The following is a 22,978-nucleotide window of genomic DNA, read 5'->3' on the forward strand; positions in this document are numbered from 1 at the left end:
AATTAAATATCGCAGGAAAATAAATGTCCCTGTTTTATCAACCAGCACTTCTCCACATTGTAAATTAAGAGATGATTGCATGATCTGAAATAACAATGCGCTAGCGCTACGAAATCTGTTGGCACTCTCCAAATAAACTGATAATAAAAATAAATAATATTATTATGTTTACCAACAAGAAAATAATCAATTCTGGACAGAGATGAGATTTAGAGGCCCATGAATATATGCGCAGATCTGGATTTTGGATTCTTCATGGATCTTCAAGGCTCAGGGCCTTGCAAATCTAACAATGCTGGCCGATTACTAGAACTAGATCTAGCTTGTATCAAACTATCCATGTTGGTTTGGGGAGCAAGGTTGAAATTCCCAGCTATAGTCAGATTTGGCCCTATGTATTGCAAAACTTACTTGAATTTTGTTCCAGACGTCAACATCTTCCTTATTTGGTTCATAGATGTTACATATTGTTAATGAAACGTGGTCAAGTTTTAATTCTAAAATAATAAATCTTTCCTCTTTAACCAGTTCTTGGGACAAAACTTAAAAAATTAAAATTTGTGTTTAATAAAATTGTCACTCCTTTCTTCCTGGATGTGCAGGGGCAAGAAACACGCCCGCCCATTTAGATTTAAGCTCATTTATTTCTTGGGGTTTTAAAAGGGTCTTCTGAATGAGGGTGATATCTGGCTTGTATTTATCAAGTTTCTTAATTATGAGTTTTCTTTTATAAGTGAAGAGATACCCCCAACATTGCAGACAATATTCTACTGCCTTGGTTCATCTAAATAGATTAGAATATAAAAGAAGAAAAAAAAGAAAAAGAAAAAATGAAAGGAAAACAGAATAAAGTTAACTTTTTTCAAGAGCTTTGAGTGCAACCAGGAGAAAAGTGCTATATAAAAGTTTCCATTGTTGTTGTTATTAATATTGTTAAATAGATATGAAACAGTAAAAAAGAATATATGATTAATGAGCAATTAGCTCACTTGTCCAGCTGTAGGCACTTGTTAAACCTTGAAAAGAAAACAATTGCCCCCCAGCATGAAGGGGCTAAAAATTTCCAATTATTGTCTGAGAAAGCATTGTTTTTCTGGTTTGGCGAGATTTGCATATGAAATCTAGAAGAACACTACAGGTTTCTAATATAAAGAAGTGGCCTTATTTAATCTTCTAAATGGGATTTTACCAGTTCTCACATTGTAAACTGCAAAACTGCTCTATTGCAATAATGTAGCTGCAAATTACATGCTTTTAAATGGATTGTGCCTTTGTGAAAGGGGCTTTAAAAGGAACCACACCTTAGTGACCTGGCTTTCAAACGGGATCGAACATTCATGAGAGGGATTTCAATAATGTAACCGCAAATCCTGAAAAACAGACATGCAGTCGCAATACTGTTTAACAGCCCGGTCCCGAAGGTGTGCTTTCTTTTGAAAGCCCGGTCATGGCGGTGTGGTTCCTTCTGAAAGCGCAGTCATCTAAGCGTGATGCCGTCTGAAATCCGGTTTATAAAGGCACCTGTACTGAAAGTGATAATCTCGAAAATGCAAGTATGAAATAGAAACAAATATTTTCAGAAAATGATTGCTACACGGCACTTCTGGATGCTGAGGTTCTGGTTTTCTCACTTTTCCTAAAGATGCACACATCTCTAGGGGATATTACTTATTAAAAGCATATGGATAAGGAGACATGTTCATAGTTAAATTACAGGAAAGGGGGAGAAAAATAATAAAAATAAATACATTGCCTTTTTTTTTTAACATGCATCAATATTTAATACTACACTCTCAAAGTATTTTATGAACCTTTAAGTTAGCATTAAAATAAAAACAAAACTACATTCTTCCAAAGCTTTTTCATTACACATTTTGTTAAAGTATTAAATATCTACTGTCACTGCCATTAGTTCCACCTTCAGATCAATCAATGAATACATTAACTGCAGTCACATTCAGGTAAAAAAAAAAAATGAACCGCTAAATGCATTTTTGTCGAACAGAAAACCTTGTTAAGGTGTCAAAACATATAGTAAAGTGCCACTTATTAAATGCCCTTTAAAGACAGTAAAATTATATGATCAACAAACACAGAAGGAAAAGATGATGCAGTAACTTTTACTCTGAAATTCAAAATAGCGGTAGATTTTATTGTTACAAATCTGTTTCTTTCACTTCCATGACCCTGTATCAACAGACTCATATACACTGAACTCTAGTGCAGTGTGTACATGTTCATATAAAACAACTGTTCAAAATGTGATCATTTGAAGTACATTTAAATATATATTTTTTAATTGCATGCTCTACCTGAATCATAACTTTAATATATCTATTGTTCACATAATAGTACATTATGTATAGAAGTGTTAGGGACAAATATATTAAATTAATTAAAAATGGGTGGCTTAAATATGAATTCTAGAGGATTAATTATTTAGGAGATTTTAGAAGGGAACAGGCAGATTAAATAGACATGCTGTAACATACCTGCTAATAAGATGTTTAAAGGTGTTATATAGCAAACAGTACAAATAGCATACATGCTTAGACAAGATTATATCACTATATTAAAGTGATCTATTGCATTGATATCCTGTTGACATGTAGAGACCATTTAATTAAAAATGAAACTTCCATTACTCAAATAAAGCATGCAACTTTCAATATATTTCCATTTATCAAATATACTTCATTTTCTTTGTATCCTTTGTTGAAAAGCCTACCTAGTTTCTGTCAGGAGCAGCAAGGCACTACTGGGAGGTAGAAGCTGACTGGGGGAAACACACCTATGCCTCTTGTCATTGGTTCACCTGACGTGCACAGCTAGCTCCGAGTAACGCACTACTGCTTGGGATCTGACTTTTCAACAAAGAATATCAAGAGGTTGATGATAAAAGTAAATTGAAAAGTCTTTAAAATGACACTCTTTCTGAATCATGAATTTTTCATCTTGACTTTTCGATAATTGTTATTTTACTTACGCATCAATATGAAGAACCCTCTGGCCAATTCTAGAGCAAGCAGCTGCAATGATGGATTCAGGGAGGCCTACAGGGGAAAAAAATGCTTTTAGCATGTTTTTAAAGAATCATTACATATGCTGGCTTCCAGTACCCACCTCTAAGTTACACATATAAGGTAACAGTGAACAGATAATAACAGAATTTATGTTTACCTGATAAATTACTTTCTCCAACGGTGTGTCCGGTCCACGGCGTCATCCTTACTTGTGGGATATTCTCTTCCCCAACAGGAAATGGCAAAGAGCCCAGCAAAGCTGGTCACATGATCCCTCCTAGGCTCCGCCTTCCCCAGTCATTCGACCGACGTAAAGGAGGAATATTTGCATAGGAGAAATCATACGATACCGTGGTGACTGTAGTTAAAGAAAATAAATTATCAGACCTGATTAAAAAACCAGGGCGGGCCGTGGACCGGACACACCGTTGGAGAAAGTAATTTATCAGGTAAACATAAATTCTGTTTTCTCCAACATAGGTGTGTCCGGTCCACGGCGTCATCCTTACTTGTGGGAACCAATACCAAAGCTTTAGGACACGGATGAAGGGAGGGAGCAAATCAGGTCACCTAGATGGAAGGCACCACGGCTTGCAAAACCTTTCTCCCAAAAATAGCCTCAGAAGAAGCAAAAGTATCAAATTTGTAAAATTTAGTAAAAGTGTGCAGTGAAGACCAAGTCGCTGCCTTACATATCTGATCAACAGAAGCCTCGTTCTTGAAGGCCCATGTGGAAGCCACAGCCCTAGTGGAATGAGCTGTGATTCTTTCAGGAGGCTGCCGTCCGGCAGTCTCGTAAGCCAATCTGATGATGCTTTTAATCCAAAAAGAGAGAGAGGTAGAAGTTGCTTTTTGACCTCTCCTTTTACCAGAATAAACAACAAACAAGGAAGATGTTTGTCTAAAATCCTTTGTAGCATCTAAATAGAATTTTAGAGCACGAACTACATCCAAATTGTGCAACAAACGTTCCTTCTTTGAAACTGGATTCGGACACAAAGAAGGCACGACTATCTCCTGGTTAATGTTTTTGTTAGAAACAACTTTCGGAAGAAAACCAGGTTTAGTACGCAAAACCACCTTATCTGCATGGAACACCAGATAAGGAGGAGAACACTGCAGAGCAGATAATTCTGAAACTCTTCTAGCAGAAGAAATTGCAACCAAAAACAAAACTTTCCAAGATAATAACTTAATATCAACGGAATGTAAGGGTTCAAACGGAACCCCCTGAAGAACTGAAAGAACTAAATTGAGACTCCAAGGAGGAGTCAAAGGTTTGTAAACAGGCTTGATTCTAACCAGAGCCTGAACAAAGGCTTGAACATCTGGCACAGCTGCCAGCTTTTTGTGAAGTAACACAGACAAGGCAGAAATCTGTCCCTTCAAAGAACTTGCAGATAATCCTTTCTCCAAACCTTCTTGAAGAAAGGATAGAATCTTAGGAATTTTTACCTTGTCCCAAGGGAATCCTTTAGATTCACACCAACAGATATATTTTTTCCATATTTTGTGGTAGATTTTTCTAGTTACAGGCTTTCTGGCCTGAACAAGAGTATCAATGACAGAATCTGAGAACCCTCGCTTTGATAAGATCAAGCGTTCAATCTCCAAGCAGTCAGTTGGAGTGAGACCAGATTCGGATGTTCGAACGGACCTTGAACAAGAAGGTCTCGTCTCAAAGGTAGCTTCCATGGTGGAGCCGATGACATATTCACCAGGTCTGCATACCAAGTCCTGCGTGGCCACGCAGGAGCTATCAAGATCACCGATGCCCTCTCCTGATTGATCCTGGCTACCAGCCTGGGGATGAGAGGAAACGGCGGGAATACATAAGCTAGTTTGAAGGTCCAAGGTGCTACTAGTGCATCTACTAGAGTCGCCTTGGGATCCCTGGATCTGGACCCGTAGCAAGGAACCTTGAAGTTCTGACGAGAGGCCATCAGATCCATGTCTGGAATGCCCCACAATTGAGTAATTTGGGCAAAGATTTCCGGATGGAGTTCCCACTCCCCCGGATGAAATGTCTGACGACTCAGAAAATCCGCTTCCCAATTTTCCACTCCTGGGATGTGGATTGCAGACAAGTGGCAGGAGTGAGTCTCCGCCCATTGAATGATTTTGGTCACTTCTTCCATCGCCAGTGAACTCCTTGTTCCCCCCTGATGGTTGATGTACGCAACAGTCGTCATGTTGTCTGATTGAAACCGTATGAACTTGGCCTTTGCTAGCTGAGGCCAAGCCTTGAGAGCATTGAATATCGCTCTCAGTTCCAGAATATTTATCGGGAGAAGAGATTCTTCCCGAGACCAAAGACCCTGAGCTTTCAGGGGTCCCCAGACCGCGCCCCAGCCCACCAGACTGGCGTCGGTCGTGACAATGACCCACTCTGGTCTGCGGAAGCTCATCCCCTGTGACAGGTTGTCCAGGGACAGCCACCAACGGAGTGAATCTCTGGTCCTCTGATCTACTTGTATCGTCGGAGACAAGTCTGTATAGTCCCCATTCCACTGACTGAGCATGCACAGTTGTAATGGTCTTAGATGAATTCGCGCAAAAGGAACTATGTCCATTGCCGCTACCATCAAACCTATTACTTCCATGCACTGCGCTATGGAAGGAAGAGGAACAGAATGAAGTATTTGACAAGAGTTTAGAAGTTTTGATTTTCTGGCCTCTGTCAGAAAAATCCTCATTTCTAAGGAGTCTATTGTTGTTCCCAAGAAGGGAACCCTTGTTGACGGAGATAGAGAACTTTTTTCTACGTTCACTTTCCACCCGTGAGATCTGAGAAAGGCCAGGACAATGTCCGTGTGAGCCTTTGCTTGTGGAAGGGACGACGCTTGAATCAGTATGTCGTCCAAGTAAGGTACTACTGCAATGCCCCTTGGTCTTAGCACCGCTAGAAGGGACCCTAGTACCTTTGTTAAAATTCTTGGAGCAGTGGCTAATCCGAACGGAAGTGCCACAAACTGGTAATGCTTGTCCAGAAATGCGAACCTTAGGAACCGATGATGTTCCTTGTGGATAGGAATATGTAGATACGCATCCTTTAAATCCACCGTGGTCATGAATTGACCTTCCTGGATGGAAGGAAGAATTGTTCGAATGGTTTCCATTTTGAACGATGGAACCTTGAGAAACTTGTTTAGGATCTTGAGATCTAAGATTGGTCTGAATGTTCCCTCTTTTTTGGGAACTACGAACAGATTGGAGTAGAACCCCATCCCTTGTTCTCCTAATGGAACAGGATGAATCACTCCCATTTTTAACAGGTCTTCTACACAATGTAAGAATGCCTGTTTTTTTATGTGGTCTGAAGACAATTGAGACCTGTGGAACCTCCCCCTTGGGGGAAGCCCCTTGAATTCCAGAAGATAACCTTGGGAGACTATTTCTAGCGCCCAAGGATCCAGAACATCTCTTGCCCAAGCCTGAGCGAAGAGAGAGAGTCTGCCCCCCACCAGATCCGGTCCCGGATCGGGGGCCAACATCTCATGCTGTCTTGGTAGCAGTGGCAGGTTTCTTGGCCTGCTTACCTTTGTTCCAGCCTTGCATTGGCCTCCAGGCTGGCTTGGCTTGAGAAGTATTACCCTCTTGCTTAGAGGACGTAGCACTTGGGGCTGGTCCGTTTCTGCGAAAGGGACGAAAATTAGGTTTATTTTTGGCCTTGAAAGACCTATCCTGAGGAAGGGCGTGGCCCTTGCCCCCAGTGATATCAGAAATAATCTCTTTCAAGTCAGGGCCAAACAGCGTTTTCCCCTTGAAAGGAATGTTAAGCAATTTGTTCTTGGAAGACGCATCCGCTGACCAAGATTTTAGCCAAAGCGCTCTGCGCGCCACAATAGCAAACCCAGAATTTTTCGCCGCTAATCTAGCCAATTGCAAAGTGGCGTCTAGGGTGAAAGAGTTAGCCAATTTGAGAGCATGAATTCTGTCCAAAATCTCCTCATAAGAAGAATCTTTATTGAGCGCCTTTTCTAGTTCATCGAACCAGAAACACGCTGCTGTAGTGACAGGAACAATGCATGAAATTGGTTGTAGAAGGTAACCTTGCTGAACAAACATCTTTTTAAGCAAACCCTCTAATTTTTTATCCATAGGATCTTTGAAAGCACAACTATCTTCTATAGGGATAGTAGTGCGTTTGTTTAGAGTAGAAACCGCCCCCTCGACCTTGGGGACTGTCTGCCATAAGTCCTTTCTGGGGTCGACCATAGGAAACAATTTCTTAAATATAGGGGGAGGGACGAAAGGTATGCCGGGCCTTTCCCATTCTTTATTTACAATGTCCGCCACCCGCTTGGGTATAGGAAAAGCTTCGGGGGGCCCCGGGACCTCTAGGAACTTGTCCATTTTACATAATTTCTCTGGAATGACCAAATTCTCACAATCATCCAGAGTAGATAACACCTCCTTAAGCAGAGCGCGGAGATGTTCCAATTTAAATTTAAATGTAATCACATCAGGTTCAGCTTGTTGAGAAATTTTCCCTGAATCTGAAATTTCTCCCTCAGACAAAACCTCCCTGGCCCCCTCAGACTGGTGTAGGGGCACTTCAGAACCAATATCATCAGCGTCCTCATGCTCTTCAGTATTTTCTAAAACAGAGCAGTCGCGCTTTCGCTGATAAGTGGGCATTTTGGCTAAAATGTTTTTGATAGAATTATCCATTACAGCCGTTAATTGTTGCATAGTAAGGAGTATTGGCGCACTAGATGTACTAGGGGCCTCCTGTGTGGGCAAGACTGGTGTAGACGAAGGAGGGGATGATGCAGTACCATGCTTACTCCCCTCACTTGAGGAATCATCTTGGGCATCATTTTCTCTAAATTTTGTGTCACATAAATCACATCTATTTAAATGAGAAGGAACCTTGGCTTCCCCACATACAGAACACAGTCTATCTGGTAGTTCAGACATGTTAAACAGGCATAAACTTGATAACAAAGTACAAAAAACGTTTTAAAATAAAACCGTTACTGTCACTTTAAATTTTAAACTGAACACACTTTATTACTGCAAATGTGAAAAAGTATGAAGGAATTGTTCAAAATTCACCACAGTGTCTTAAAGCCTTAAAAGTATTGCACACCAAATTTGAAAGCTTTAACCCTTAAAATAACGGAACCGGAGCCGTTTTTATATTTAACCCCTTTACAGTCCCTGGTATCTGCTTTGCTGAGACCCAACCAAGCCCAAAGGGGAATACGATACCAAATGACGCCTTCAGAAAGTCTTTTCTATGTATCAGAGCTCCTCACACATGCATCTGCATGTCATGCTTCCCAAAAACAAGTGCGCAATAGAGGCGCGAAAATGAGGCTCTGCCTATGATTAGGGAAAGCCCCTAGAGAATAAGGTGTCCAATACAGTGCCTGCCGGTTATTTTACATAATTCCAAAGAATAAAATAATTCCTCAAAGCTATGAAGTATAAAATATGCTTATATATCAATCGTTTTAGCCCAGAAAATGTCTACAGTCTTAAAAGCCCTTGTGAAGCCCTTTTTTTCTTTATGTAATAAAAATGGCTTACCGGATCCCATAGGGAAAATGACAGCTTCCAGCATTACATCGTCTTGTTAGAAATGTGTCATACCTCAAGCAGCAAAAGTCTGCTCACTGTTTCCCCCAACTGAAGTTAATTCCTCTCAACAGTCCTGTGTGGAAACAGCCATCGATTTTAGTAACGGTTGCTAAAATCATTTTCCTCTTACAAACAGAAATCTTCATCTCTTTTCTGTTTCAGAGTAAATAGTACATACCAGCACTATTTTAAAATAACAAACTCTTGATTGAATAATAAAAACTACAGTTAAACACCAAAAAACTCTAAGCCATCTCCGTGGAGATGTTGCCTGTACAACGGCAAAGAGAATGACTGGGGAAGGCGGAGCCTAGGAGGGATCATGTGACCAGCTTTGCTGGGCTCTTTGCCATTTCCTGTTGGGGAAGAGAATATCCCACAAGTAAGGATGACGCCGTGGACCGGACACACCTATGTTGGAGAAAATGTGATTATAAACTTTCAGGTGTTTTGTGGTACCAATGTAAGAGACCAAAGGTTCTTGTAACTAAACTGAACCTTAATAAATGAAATGATGTTTAAATGATGGGAAGAATCCCATCTTATACGATCTCTTTTGAACAGCATGCTTAGCACATGGAAATGATAACTGAACACCACAGTCAGTAAGTGTATAAATACCCGACAGAAGCTTTAAACCTCAATTATGAATAAAAACTCTGCAGAACTAGAAAAGGTTCAAAGGATAGATCAAAATGAAGAAATGGAAGATTACAATTATGAAGAATGCCTAGCAAAAGCTGGGTCCGTTTTCTCTAGAAAGAGGTGCTTGCTAATAATTACCGTATTTAAATATATAGAGGGACAGTATAAAAGTTGGCAGGAACATTGTTTTTGCCAAAGAAGCTGAATGTTACCAGATGTCTCAGTTTATGGTGATTTTACCTTCAGCAAAGTCTATTTGGATCCTGTTCTTTTTCTTCTTCTATATGATAGTTATAAAATGTTTAATGTTAATGGACCACAGTAAGAAACACCTATTGTTTATCATAATACTCACTGAGATTGATAAATATTATTAATAATTACTTTTACGTAAATGTCCCTATAGTGGTAACTCAATTTTTCATAGATAAGTTTACATGGAGTAACATTTATTCCAATGTATAGGAAAGACGCTTGTTGGCACAACACACATTATTATTGCTTTGTCAAGGAAAAAACACTGACATGTCTCTTTTCATATGCATTGGATAAATCATAAACTCACTTTTGCAGTTCAAAATAAATTATGTTTCTGTATTATATGCAAAAATCTTTACTCGTTATACAAAATAACCAGGGATTTTCCTCCTCCCCTGACTATACATATTGAAAACACATCTTTATTATTCAAAAGCCATATAGGCTCACTTTATCATGTTTCAGCATTATTTACCTTAGAAGGCAAATTTTCTCATTTAACAACGATGTTTCAAAAGACACCGGTTACTTAAACTGCATTTAAAGGGACATGAAACCACAAAAAATGATTTCATAATTCAGATAGAGAATGCAATTTTAAACAACTTTCCAATTTACTTCTATTATTTAATTTGCTTCCTTCTCTTGTTATACTTTGCTGAAATGTTTATCTTAGCAAGCTCAGGAGCAGCAGAGAACCTAGGTTCTAGCTGTTGATTGGTGGCTGCATATATATATATATATCTCGATTGTGATTGGCTCACCCATGTGTTCAGTTAGAAACCATTAGTGCATTGCTGCTCCTTTAACAAATGATACCAAGAGAATGAAACAAATTAGATAATAGAAGTAAATTAGAAAGTTGTTTAAAATTGTATACTCTATCTGAATCCTGAAAGAAAATGTTTGGGTTTCATGTCCCTTTAAACACCTTAACGTTTACCTATTTTGCTTACCTAAAATACATGATGTAATGCATCACTGTCAAAAGTATGTGCTAACTTTCATACAGTATATTTTAGATTTATTATAAATTTGAATTATTGTACCAATGAATATTTATCAATTAATTTGCTAACAGGGCATATATTTCATGAGAGCCACATGTGTTTGCTTTGTTTTCTAATGTTATTTCATATTTTTCAGGAACAAACAAAGATATCAACTGCACAAATATTCTATGTAGGCAAATGTCCTTAACTGAATAGTAAGGATTTAAATGAATTTACAGGCAATAATTTTCATGTATATTTTGATATATTTGTAAACTCTAGTCTAAACATAAATACAGCATATTCAGGCTGTGCCCACCACCAATCCTCACAACTGATTGTTTACCTCAATTTTCCTTTTAATATCCTATAGAGCAGGGTGCCAAGTAGGTCCTCCTAGCTAATATTTTTTAACTGAATCTTCTGGACTAAAAGAAACCCCTTCATTTGTATAAACATACCTCAAGTTACCACCCATTCATTCCTAGGGGTTCCCCTCTTGCCAGGTATTAGGTGGAGGTTTTGGTTTTTACTTACCCCTCCTCAGCCACTAACACTTGGATGCCAGTTCCTCTCATGCTTTTATGTACATTGCCAGACTGCCAGTTATAACTTTTACATTACAAAGTCTATTGCTGAATTTTACTCTATCCTGCCTAAGTTTATGCTGCTATCACAACTAAGGGAACAAAATGGCATTCCTACTTAGGATTATGGGACTTTTAGGGATGTGATTTAAATAGAGGAAAATCTTAAGAAGAAAATACATAAGTGCTCAACTGGGGATGGATGGTGCCTAAAAGTCCACCCTTTGGGATGGTAACCACCCAGGGTGCAGCTTCATTGTGCCCAGACATACATTTCAGCCTATATGGGCCTCGCCAGTGGAGGTGCAGCTATATTCCTCTAGGCAGTGAGAAAGGGGTCCACATCTGGTTTCCCCTATTACCCTTAGAGAATAAAATAGAAAAGAGAAGTGCTGAACTGGGGAAGGATGGTACTTAATAGCCCACCCTATGGGATGGCACTCTCCGAGGGTGCAGCTTCTTTCTGCCTAATCTGTGCTTTTTACTGAAGAGAACTTTCCTGCAGTATATCAGTCTGACCTCACCCAATAGGAAAGTCAAACCCTGAAATACCAAGCAATTCACACCTGAACAAAAAGGACCATGGAATTAGTGATTATCGTATGCAACGAACATCAATGCAGGTAAGGCTTTGAAGCCCCAGAGTGGCAAATGGCCAGTGCATGCCATTGCTCTTGGTGACCTGGTTATGATCAAGAGTTTCTCCAGAAAAACTGCTCTAGAGCCAAGGTGGAAAAGGCAATTCCAAGTACTGCTCATCACCAACACAGCTGTAAAGATTGCCAAAATCAACGTTTCCCACTGCAAGCTTGCACCTTCAGAGACTGAACCTTTTGCTGAAAAACCAAAGAACAAAGACTAAGTGTGTAGGAGAGTATCATTCCTTACTATCTGAATAATGATTAACTGGTGGGTTAATAATCGTGCACCACAGTAGACATACAGTTGATACTTATTGTCCTTTTTATTATTTTACTGTGGTAGCTTATTTGCTATTACAGTGTAAATAATATATTTAATCAAGCTTATATTGCTAGACTGATCCCTCAACTGCTATAATGTTACCTATTGTAACTTTTTACCTCTTGCGGTACAGGTTAACAGCACCCCCTGGGCTAAAGACAACTCCTTCATCCTTGCCACCCACACTATGTACAAAACCCTAGATCTAACTGCTTCTTGCTTGATTTGTGGTTTTGTGCCTAGGTCAGCAGGCCATGGCACCCCATAGATACATATCCCATTTCAGGTGGATATGCTCAATCACACACCTACATAAGGTGGACATGCATAGAGTGACTGACAACCTCCAATACAACCAGACTGTTACCGTCCACATAGTTAATACCCCCAACCAAGGGCTGGTGTGTGTAGTCACCCCGACCTCACTGATGGTATACCTGTGGATATTCTGACTGTTCAGGGGCTGCCATAAATATTACTACTGCATCCAACCATGCTGCCATTTCATTGTCTTGTCACCAACAAGATGGTAACTATTCTAATACCTGTGGCAGGGACCATTTTGTGTATGTCGTCACTGCCTTGCTACCGCTATTTTCAAATTGGTTCTATGGACTCTGATCGTATAACAACAGTAAAACCATACCATTATTAACTTTTAGGGGTACATATTGGATATGCGGTTAGTGGGGATATAGGTGGTTTCCCATTATGTGGCAAGGTTCTTGCTATTGTTAACTAGGAAATATCGTCCCAGGGTTCTATCCCTCCCAACAGCTACCTGAAGGTTGCATCTGCTCCAGTAGAGGTATAGGTGGTCGCACTCATGAAGAAAATTACTATGCTGGTAATCCTAGCAAGACCATGATATTAGTCCCTCCCTCCATCCGGATGACTTCCTAAAATAGTACAGTCTCACAGCTGGCAGCAGGACCACACTACTGAAAATGGATGAAGTGTTTAAGTACCATACAAATTATTGATTTTTGTGTGAGCTCACATAAGTATCAGAGGAGGGACTACAAAATAATGGAGGTAGCTGCCATTGTTTTTAAGGGGCTTTTTAGTGAGATAGGCCACAGTTCATATTTTTGCTTATGCTTTAGCTGTGTCTAATTGTCTTGTGTTTCTGTCCTGTTTTGTGAATATGTTACTTCTCTGCATGTAACATTGGGCCAGGCAACTATCTGTAGAATAGCAAACAGTTAGAGGGATAGTAAAGTCCAAATTAAACTTTCATAATTCAGATAGTGCATGCAATTGTAAACAACTTTCTAATTTACTTTTATCATCAAAATTGCTTTGTTCTCTTGTTATTCTTAGTTAAAAGCTAAACCTAAGTAGGCTCATATGCTAATTTCTAAACCCTTGAAGGCTGTCTCTCATTTGGATGCATTTGACAGTTTTTTACAGCTAGAGGGTGTTAGTTCCTGTTTTTCATATAGATAAATAACTTCACGTACATGAGCACAAAGTTAAGAGTCAGCACTAATTGCCTGAAATGCAAGTCTGTCAAAAGATCTGAGATAAGGAGGCAGTCAGCAGAAGCTTAGATGCAAGGTACAGAGGTAAAATGTATATTTCTATAACATTGTTGGTTATGGAAAACTGGGGAATGGTAAATAAAAGGATTATCTATCTTTTTAAACAATAACATTTTTGGTGTTTACTATCCCTTTAATTGCTGTATTTTTCTCCTTGTCCAAAATTAGACTAGGCATATGAATGGCTTACTGTGTACTAGGCCAGTACACAGGAAACTAAGCCATGTCCTTATAGCCAGCCACGGTAGAGTGTAATGCTATTTCTCTGGCAGGTTGCTCAAATGTAAACAAACTTGCTGAATTGTTCCTTATTCTTTAAGCTGTAACAAGTATAGGAATACAGATAAGAATATGTATTTTGCCCAGTAACCAGGTGAAGGAATCTAAGTCAAATACTACTGGTGGGCACACGATTACGTTCCCTAATGTACCCTGTTAAAAACTGAATGCTGGACTGCCCAGCTTCAGAATTTGTTGTCTGCATAATTCTCCCATATTGATCAATTTGGTATGTGATCGATAAACAATATCTCAAATAACCTGCTGTATTCCTTTACTATGGATATTTGTGTTGGGGAAAACAACAACAGTGGTATGCCTGTCCTCCAATTGCTCTCATACATTGCCTACACAGAACCAGGGAGGAGAAGGGAACAATTATTGTGGTCCTCCATACCAAGAATATCTTGGTTTCCAATTCTTTAGCAGCTTGCAATTCAAGCATCTTGGTTTCTTTCAAACACTCGGTGAGTTCTGCATCTGAACCTAAACAAACAGAATCTAGCAGCATAGCTGCTGACTGTATAAGGTTCAGTATATTAAATATTCTGTACCAGTCATTTTTTACAGGAAATTATGCAAGAAATATTACAAGATCTGTGATGTATTCGCCTCATGAACACTGTAGCATAATGTGTCTACAGAACATGTATAGCTATATAACCTACTTTAGTTCCTTAAAGGACCACTCAATGCAGTAGAATGACATAATTAACAAGTACATAATAAAAATACAGTGCAATAGCACCTACTATGAATTTTAAATAAACAGTAGTTTTTTTTCTGGCAAAAATTATTTTTTTCTCCCATTTTCTGGCCCCCTGTATCATGTGACAGCAATCAGCCAATCACAGACTAGTATACATATACCCTGTGAGCTTGTGCACATGCTCAATAGGATCTTGTTCCCCAGAAAATGTGAATATAAAAAGACTGTGCAAAATTTGATAACGGAAGTAAATTGGAAAGTGTCTTTAAACTGCATTTTCTATCTTATTCATAAAAGTTTATTTTGACTTGAGTGTCCTTTTAAGGAAGGTTTTTAGCTATGCCTCTATTAAGGAGACACTAAAAGTGCAGGTATCAGTAATATCTGGAATTAGACGGGTTCAGGATCTGATATGAGTTCTTTCAAAACATGTCCCATATCCAACCAGTTCTAAGAAATCTTGTACCTTCCTGGGACCTACTTCTGGTGCTTGATGTTCTTATGGTATCACCTTTTGAAACTTGAAGTCAGTTTCTATATATTTATTTGACACCTATCACTGTAAGATATGTCTTTGAACAGCAAGTCCTGTCAGTGGATGAACCTTTTCTTGTCAAAAAGACAAGGTATCTCTTTTACAGAAAGCTGTGACACATTTTCAATAATAAAAAAAAAAATGCATTACTGTGGTGTAACTCTTTTTGTTTACAGAAGAATGTAGATGGGAAACCACTATACAAACTGGACATTTTTCAGTATCTGCACTATTATGGAAAAAGGGCAAAGATTACAGGAAGTCCAACAGACTATTTGTCATACCTCTGTCCTCGTAAAGGAATCTGCCAGCTAAGATTAAAAGGATAGGCTAGTTAAAATTAAAGTTCCATGATTCAGCTAGAACATGCAATTTTAAGCAACTTTCAAATGTACTCCTATTTTAAATTTTTCTTTGTTCTCTTGGTATCTTAATTTGAATGTAAGCTTAGGAGCCGGCCCATTTTTAGTTCAGCATCTGGGTAGCGCTTGCTGATTGGTGGCTACATTAAGACACCAATCAGAAAGCACTACCAAAAATGGGCCGGCTTCTATGCTTACATTCCCGCCTTTTTAAATAATGATACCAAGAGAACGAAGAAAATATTATAATAGGAGTAAATTAGAAAGCTGCTTACAATTGCATGCTCTGTCTTAATCATGAATGTTTAATTTTGACTAGACTATTCATTTAAAGGGACAGTCAAGTCCAAAAAAAACTTTCATGATTCAAATAGGGCATGTAATTTTAAACAACTTTCCAATTTACTTTTATCACCAATTTTGCTTTGTTCTCTTGGTATTCTTTGTTGAAAGCTAAACCTAGGAGGTTCATATGCTAATTTCTTAGACCTTGAAGGCCACCTCTACTCTGAAAGCATTTTGGCAGTTTTTCACCACTAGAGGGCATTAGTTCATGTGTTTCACAGACAACATTGAGCTCATGCATGTGAATTTACTGAGGATTCAGCACCGATTTGCTAAAATGCAAGTCTGTCAATTGAACTGAAATAAGGGGGCAATCTGCATAGGCTTAGATACAAGGTAATTACATAGGTAAAATGTGTATTACTATAACTGTGTTTGTTATGCAAAACTGGGGAATGGGTAATAAAGGGATTAGCTATCGTTTTAAACAACAAAAATTCTGGTGTTGACTGTCCCTTTAAGATCTCTTCTTGGACTGTCCAGTGCCTTATCAAATCCTATCAGCTGAAGAATCTACTTGTTCCTGTAGAGCGGAGGGCATATTCTACTAGGGCTATGTCAACATATTGGGTTTAAAACACAAAATCCTCACTCTGACACACAAAGCCCTCAATTGCACTGCTCCCCCCCTACATCTCAGACCTTGTCTCCAAATACTCTCCCTCCCGTCCTCTTCGCTCATGATCTCCTACTCTCCTCCTCTCTTGTTACCTCCTCCCATTCCCGTCTTCAAGATTTCTCCAGATTGGCTCCCATCTTATGGAACTCTCTGCCTCGCTCCACAAGAATCTCCCCTAGTTTTAAAAGCTTCAAGTGCTCCCTGAAGACTCTACTATTCAGGGACGCTTACAACCTACACTAACCTTCCTATCTCCACTGCTATCCCCTAAAACCCCATAGCATGTAAGCCTATGAGCCCAGCTGTTTGTAGTTCATACTCATAAGAGCCGACTACAACAGTGCAACTCTCGGCAGGACCCTCTCTCCCCATTTGATACCTGTAATCATTTTTATATACTACCTATGTTCATAGCGCTGCGGAACCTGTTGGCGCTCTACAAATACCTGATAATAATAATAATAATAATAATAATAATGCTCCAGGTATCACCAGGGATACATGTACCAAAGGTCGACAAACAAGGCCCTAGATAACATCAAGTTTCCTCTCCTCCATCCTATGATAGACATAATAAGAATTGAAGGGGTGGAAATCTGAGAAACCTATGTAAGAGTAAAAGGGGCAATCTACCAGGTGCAAGAATCAAAGGGGTGAATGCCCCAAAACGTCACTATGGAATAAAAAGTTTTTGCTTTTTCATTCAAATTCAGAGACTGCCATCTTTGTTATTGGTTTATACATTTGTGCTTGACTCCTGTGCACCAGGGGCCCTAAGAAATAAGCCTTGGTGCACCCAAAAGGGGCCTGGCGTTCTGGGGAGGCGCAGGACATAATGCTGCACTTCTACTCTTCGCAAGGTGTGCATTTCCTTCAGAACCCAGAGTCACTTTCTCCCTACCTCTGCGTCCTCACACAGTGCAGAGATCTGATCAATGTGACAACAATCCCCCTTCCCATCCCTTTGGCTCTCCAAGAGCGCTGCAATGTATTTTTGTGCAATAAGTTACAGATATGTTGGCACCCATGGGGTAAACAGCATCTACTTTTATCTAGTATCTGTCCATGCAAGTGGCTGCTCCATGTAAGCCTGTTGAGGCTTGATTTAATGTCTGTGTTAAAAGGGACATGAAACCCATTTTTTTGTTCCTTCCATGATTCAGAAAGCGAAATACAATTTGAAAAAAGTTTCCAATTTACTTCTATTAACAAATTTACTTTGTTATCATGCTATTCTTTGTTAAAGAGATATCTAGATAGGTAGCATGCACATGCCTGGAGCACTACATAACAGGAAATAGTGCTGCCATTCAGCTAATGTATAACATTGTTGCAAAACTGCTGCCATAAAGTGCTGCAGACACATGCACACTCCTTAACTTACCTTCTTGCTTTTCAACAAAAAGAAAACATGAAAACAAACATTTGATAATAGAAGAACATTGGAAAGTTGTTTAAAATTGTTTGTTCTGGATCATGAAAACATTTTTGGGGGTTTAAGTCCCTTTAAACAATATTAGAAGAATGCTTCATAGGCATAAAGAGGTCATAAACAGCTGCACATTACTAAATATTTATATATTTTTCTGTATTGTCTGGGCAGAGCAGATTGTTGTCAACAAGAATAAAAATGAGAAGTGAGACTAAGATTATTTAGGACTGCCTTAGAAGGCAGTAAATATCTATACAGGTAGCCCTCAGTTTACGCCGGGTTAGGTTCCAGAAGGAATGGTTGTAAATCGAAACCGTTGTAATATTGAAACCCAGTTTATAATGTAAGTCAATGGGAAGTGAGGGAGTTAGGTTCCAGGCCCCTCTCAAAATTGTCATAAGTAACACCTAATACATTATTTTTAAAGCTTTGAAATGAAGACTTTAAATGCTAAACAGCATTATAAACCTAATAAAATAATCACACAACACAGACTTCACTTGCATTTTTCTGCAAACAGTTCTTTCTATGCATTCCAACCTCTACTGATTTATAGACAGGATGATCGTGTTCCTTTAAAATCTGCTTGATAGCTCAGGTCTGGTTAAACTGATTCATTTCAGCTTGCTTGGCTTTGCTGCAACACAAACGGACAGCTCCACCTACTGGTTTTTTAATAAATGCACTGCTTCTCAATGCTTTTCAATAGCAGTCACGACTGGAAAAAAGGTTGTTATTCTGAAACGGTGTAAATTGAACCGTTGTAAAATGAGGGCCACCTGTACTTACTGTGCATTATTCCATGGCAAATGAAGAAAAAAACCTGTCTCCTAAAGGAAAAACAATGTAGCACTAAGACTTCTTTTATGGTTAATGTATTGCAAGCATTAAAGGGACAGTAAAGTCAAACTTTCATGATTCAGATAGAGCATGCAACTTTAAACAACTTCCTAATTTACTTCTGTTAACAAATTTGCTTCATTTTCTTGTTATCTTTTATTGAAGAGTAAAACTAGGTAGGCTCAGAAGAGCTCAGGAGTGTGTACATCTTTAGTACCCTATGGCAGCAGTGTTTTGCAACATTGTATAACAAAGCTACAAATAATGTTGCCATACCCTTGGGTTTTTTCAGCTCTTTTAGCTTTCTTTAGAGTTCCTCACATTGCAATTTTCTACAAATAATGTTGCAAAACACTGCTGCCATACTAAAGACATGCACACTCCTGAGCTCTTATGAGCCTACATAGTTTTACTCTTCAATAAAAGATACCAAAAGAACAAAGCAAATTTGATAACAGAAGTAAATTGGAAAGTTGTTGAAAATTGCATGCTCTATACAAATCATTAAAGTTTAATTTTGGCTTTACTGTCCCTTTAACAGACATAGGCAACATTTTGGACAGTACCCTTTAAGAGGATACTAAGCCAAACTTTTGCAATTTTAAGCAACTATCTAATTAACTCCTATTACCAATTTTCCTTCGTTCTCTTGCTATATTTATTTTAAAAAGTTTCTTTATTTAGGTTCAGCACCATGGATAGCGCTTGCTTATTGGTGGCTCCTAAGCTTTACATTACTAACAACAAACAAAAATTGATAATAGGAGTAAATTAGAAAGTTGCTTAAAATTGCATGCTCTATATGGATCATTAAAGAAAAAATTTGGGTTAAGTATCCCTTTAACCCTTTGAGTGCTAATGACGGCTCTGAGCCATCACAGAGTTTCCCACTCTGGTGCCAATGACGGCTTAGAGCCGTCACTGGTACTCTCCCACCTTGAGGGAGATCTGGGGGCTCCCACCCCGGCAAACGTGCCTGTAGAGTGACAGGCATCACTTTTTGCACGGTGACGTCACTGTGCAACTTTTTTTAACAATTTGCCAATACAAAGTATAGGGAAAGGGGGCAGATACAGGCTTCTAAGCAGCTACAGACCCCCAAGACCCACCATTGGAAAGGTAATCGTCTTGGGGATCTTTAAGTTAAAACATTTTTTTCACAAAATAAAAAAATAAATTAAATCAGCTTAGCACCCAGGTGGGAAAGTGCTTAGCACTCAAAGGGTTAAAGTGAATGTCAATTTTGATGCTAAAGTGTCCGTTTTTTAAAAATTTGATTAAAAACAGGGGCACTTTAATTCATCACAATCTACATTTCACTCTTCTTGTAAAAAAAAAAAAAAAACTAAAAAAAAAAAAAAAACTTACCTTTTAATCTTGAAAGCAGCTCCAGCTTCCTCCGGTCGTTGCAAGCCATTTCTGACGTCATCCTCCAATCACAGCCTCCCCCCCGGGGGAATCAGTGTCTGATTCAACGCTGTGATTGGAGAAAGATGGATTCCTCATTTTAGACCCAGGAAGAGGCTTTGCGACGGGTGGAGGAAGCTGGAGCTGCTGTGAAGATTAAAAGGTAATGTTTTTTTTTTTTCTCAACAGGAGTGAAATGTAAATTTTTATGAAATAAAGTGCCCCTGTTTTTAATCGAATTTTTAAAAACCGGGCTCTTTAGCATCAAAATTAACATTCACTTTAAGATATAGATATATATATATATATATATATATATATATATATATATATATACACACACACACACACACACATACACCATTTCTATTTTTGCATTATGCAAATTCCCAGTTTTTCTCCACTTGAACCACTTCCAACATTGATACCTACTCTACCAAACTAAACATTCCGTAATACTTTTTACAGACACTACAATTAAAAAATATTTCAGGAGCTGCCCATGAAAACATAATTTCCACAAGAACCCAAGACAGAAATGTGTTTGTTAAAAGATACTTCAACAGTCTAGCAAATGCAAAATAATGCTTTTCACTTTTAAGTCCACATTTTTGTTAATTAATTTATTCAGAAACATTTCATACTGTATGTGTTTGTCTTTTTTGGTAAGTAATCATTTAAGTTGTTTTAAATGTGTATTGATTCTCAATTCTTTAAATATAAAGCTGTGAAATGTTATAGTAGAAATAAAATATTGTTTTTGAGATATTAATAAAAATATAGTACTAATTTCTTGTACTTTTCAAATACTTTACATTTTAGAAAATATCAGAATTCTGGACACAGAAACCATGGCAGCGACAAGATAGTTTCTATAATGTTATTTTAACTATTTCAAAAATATTGTATTGCTATTAATGATATAGAAGAGTTAGATATAATATTTAGAGTAATTTAACTTTTTTGACCAAATAATTTCTTAAAAGGAACCTTCAGCACAATATGATCAGCAACCTGGCAGTAAGAATATTAGAAACAAGCAAATTATACCACACACACCATCTTGGAAACCTATATACATAAGTGTTTAATATACAGAAAATTTGACAAGCAACATCTTCAGTTCCGCTTCTTCTTATAGAGCGACTTGGCACTTCCCTCATAATTCGGAGAATAAAGCGAATACATCATGCAAGCAAATGACATATCACACTCCTATACAACAGCACTACTATTATATCGCATTAGTTTCAGAAATGTAATGAAGCGCTCGCTAGCCTTTTGTTATGTTTCACATACATGCAAGACACTGCGCAGCTTTATTTCTTAATTCATACCAGTTCCAAGAATGATAACATCAAACTCTGAAGGCAAATTGTCCGCCATCTTGCTTCGCCGATATGTCATGTGATAAGGCACCCGGAACTCGTGCCTTCATTCATGGCAGGGAACGCCATGTTTATTTTGGGTAAATGCCCTTAGGCTACCGCAGGTGTTTGAACACAGGTATTACAAGAAATAAAAATGGGATCGCCCTTTAATCATTATGTTTTATATAACTATTTGCCTTTTGGGGTGGAACTTTAGGAGTACACTATTAATCAAATGCTGATACCGTCACTCTACCAGTCTATTGCTGAGTGTTTGGATAGTGCTTCGCTGTGCTGACGCCTCACGCCTGCAGGGAATTTTAGTTATGTGTACCTGCTAAACTCGTTAATTACATTTTTGGGGAAACCGTTGCTTTTTTTCTTCGTCGAACAAATATGTATTTTGTGTGTATACAGATTATCTGCTTTTTCCGGTTTTAGAGATGCAATTTAAAGATAAATTATCCCTCTAGTGTTAAAACTTGCAGTTGAGCTGGGGTTTCAGACTATTCTTTACCCCTTGCTTGAAACACCAATTATAAAAAACCTTTTCAGTAACAATGGCAAGACTTGTTACATCTCTTCACACACCAAAAGTATTGACAATAATCTGCACTAACTGTATATGGCTGTAAACAGAGGCGTAACTAGAAACCACAGGGCCCAGGTGCAAGAATCTAAGAAGCCCCCCCCCCCTCCAAAAAAGGTGAATTTAATTACATATATATATATATATACATATATATATTTTTTTACATTTAACACAGAAAAAAATGTGAATCAGATTACATGTCTGCAAAAGGAGGTACCCTGTGCCCACTGTCTGTGAGATGGTCTGACCCCCTATTACTGTATATAGTGACACTATTTAACCCACCAGTACTGTATATAGTAAGTTAGTGACACAGTCTGTAATCTGCCAGTGACATGGCTGGCCTGATCCTACCCGCCCAGTACTTTATAAAGTGACCACAGTAGTCAGTGACATGGACCATCCCCCAATACTGTATATAGTGGTACTGTATAGTGACATTGTTTACCCCTGCCCCCCCCCCATGCTGTAGTAACAAGGTCTGTAATTTGCTGGTTCCACAAACATACACAAACACACATACATGCATAAATACACACAAAGTCACATACATACACACACACATAAACACCAATGGGTAAAACAGAAACACTAACCCCTGTAGTCATGTCACACTCACATGATATCAGTTGAGGCAGTGGTAGGTTAACGTTTTTTATTTAAAAAAAAAAAAAATTCTAAAAAAAAAAAAAAAAAAATTTTTTTTTTTTTAAGCTGGGCCCCCACCCTCAGGGGCCCAGTCGCACCTGCGACCTCTGCACCCCCTGTAGTCTCGCCCCTGGCTGTAAAATTTGCATGCTTATCGGTCTTTATGACCTGCCTGCTGCACCCAAAACTGAGCTAATGTGTGCATAGCTTAGCTTCTTCTTTACTTGTTTTTTTTTTAC

General features: G+C 38.5%; 1 protein-coding gene across 1 annotated transcript in view; it reads right to left on the bottom strand.

The window, feature by feature from the left end:
- CHM (CHM Rab escort protein) overlaps window positions 1-21,521 on the bottom strand; it is a 341,597-nt gene extending 320,076 nt beyond the window's left edge. The window contains exons 1-2 of the mRNA XM_053715047.1: window positions 21,467-21,521; window positions 2,987-3,053 (exon numbers count right to left, since the gene is read on the bottom strand). Coding sequence (XP_053571022.1) covers window positions 2,987-3,053; window positions 21,467-21,515 — 116 coding nt within the window. The 5' untranslated portion in view covers window positions 21,516-21,521. The remainder of the gene's footprint in view (window positions 1-2,986; window positions 3,054-21,466) is intronic.
- Window positions 21,522-22,978: the final 1,457 nt, after the last annotated feature.

Source organism: Bombina bombina, chromosome 1 (assembly GCF_027579735.1).
Source record: "Bombina bombina isolate aBomBom1 chromosome 1, aBomBom1.pri, whole genome shotgun sequence".
In the NCBI taxonomy this organism is placed as follows: domain Eukaryota; kingdom Metazoa; phylum Chordata; class Amphibia; order Anura; family Bombinatoridae; genus Bombina; species Bombina bombina.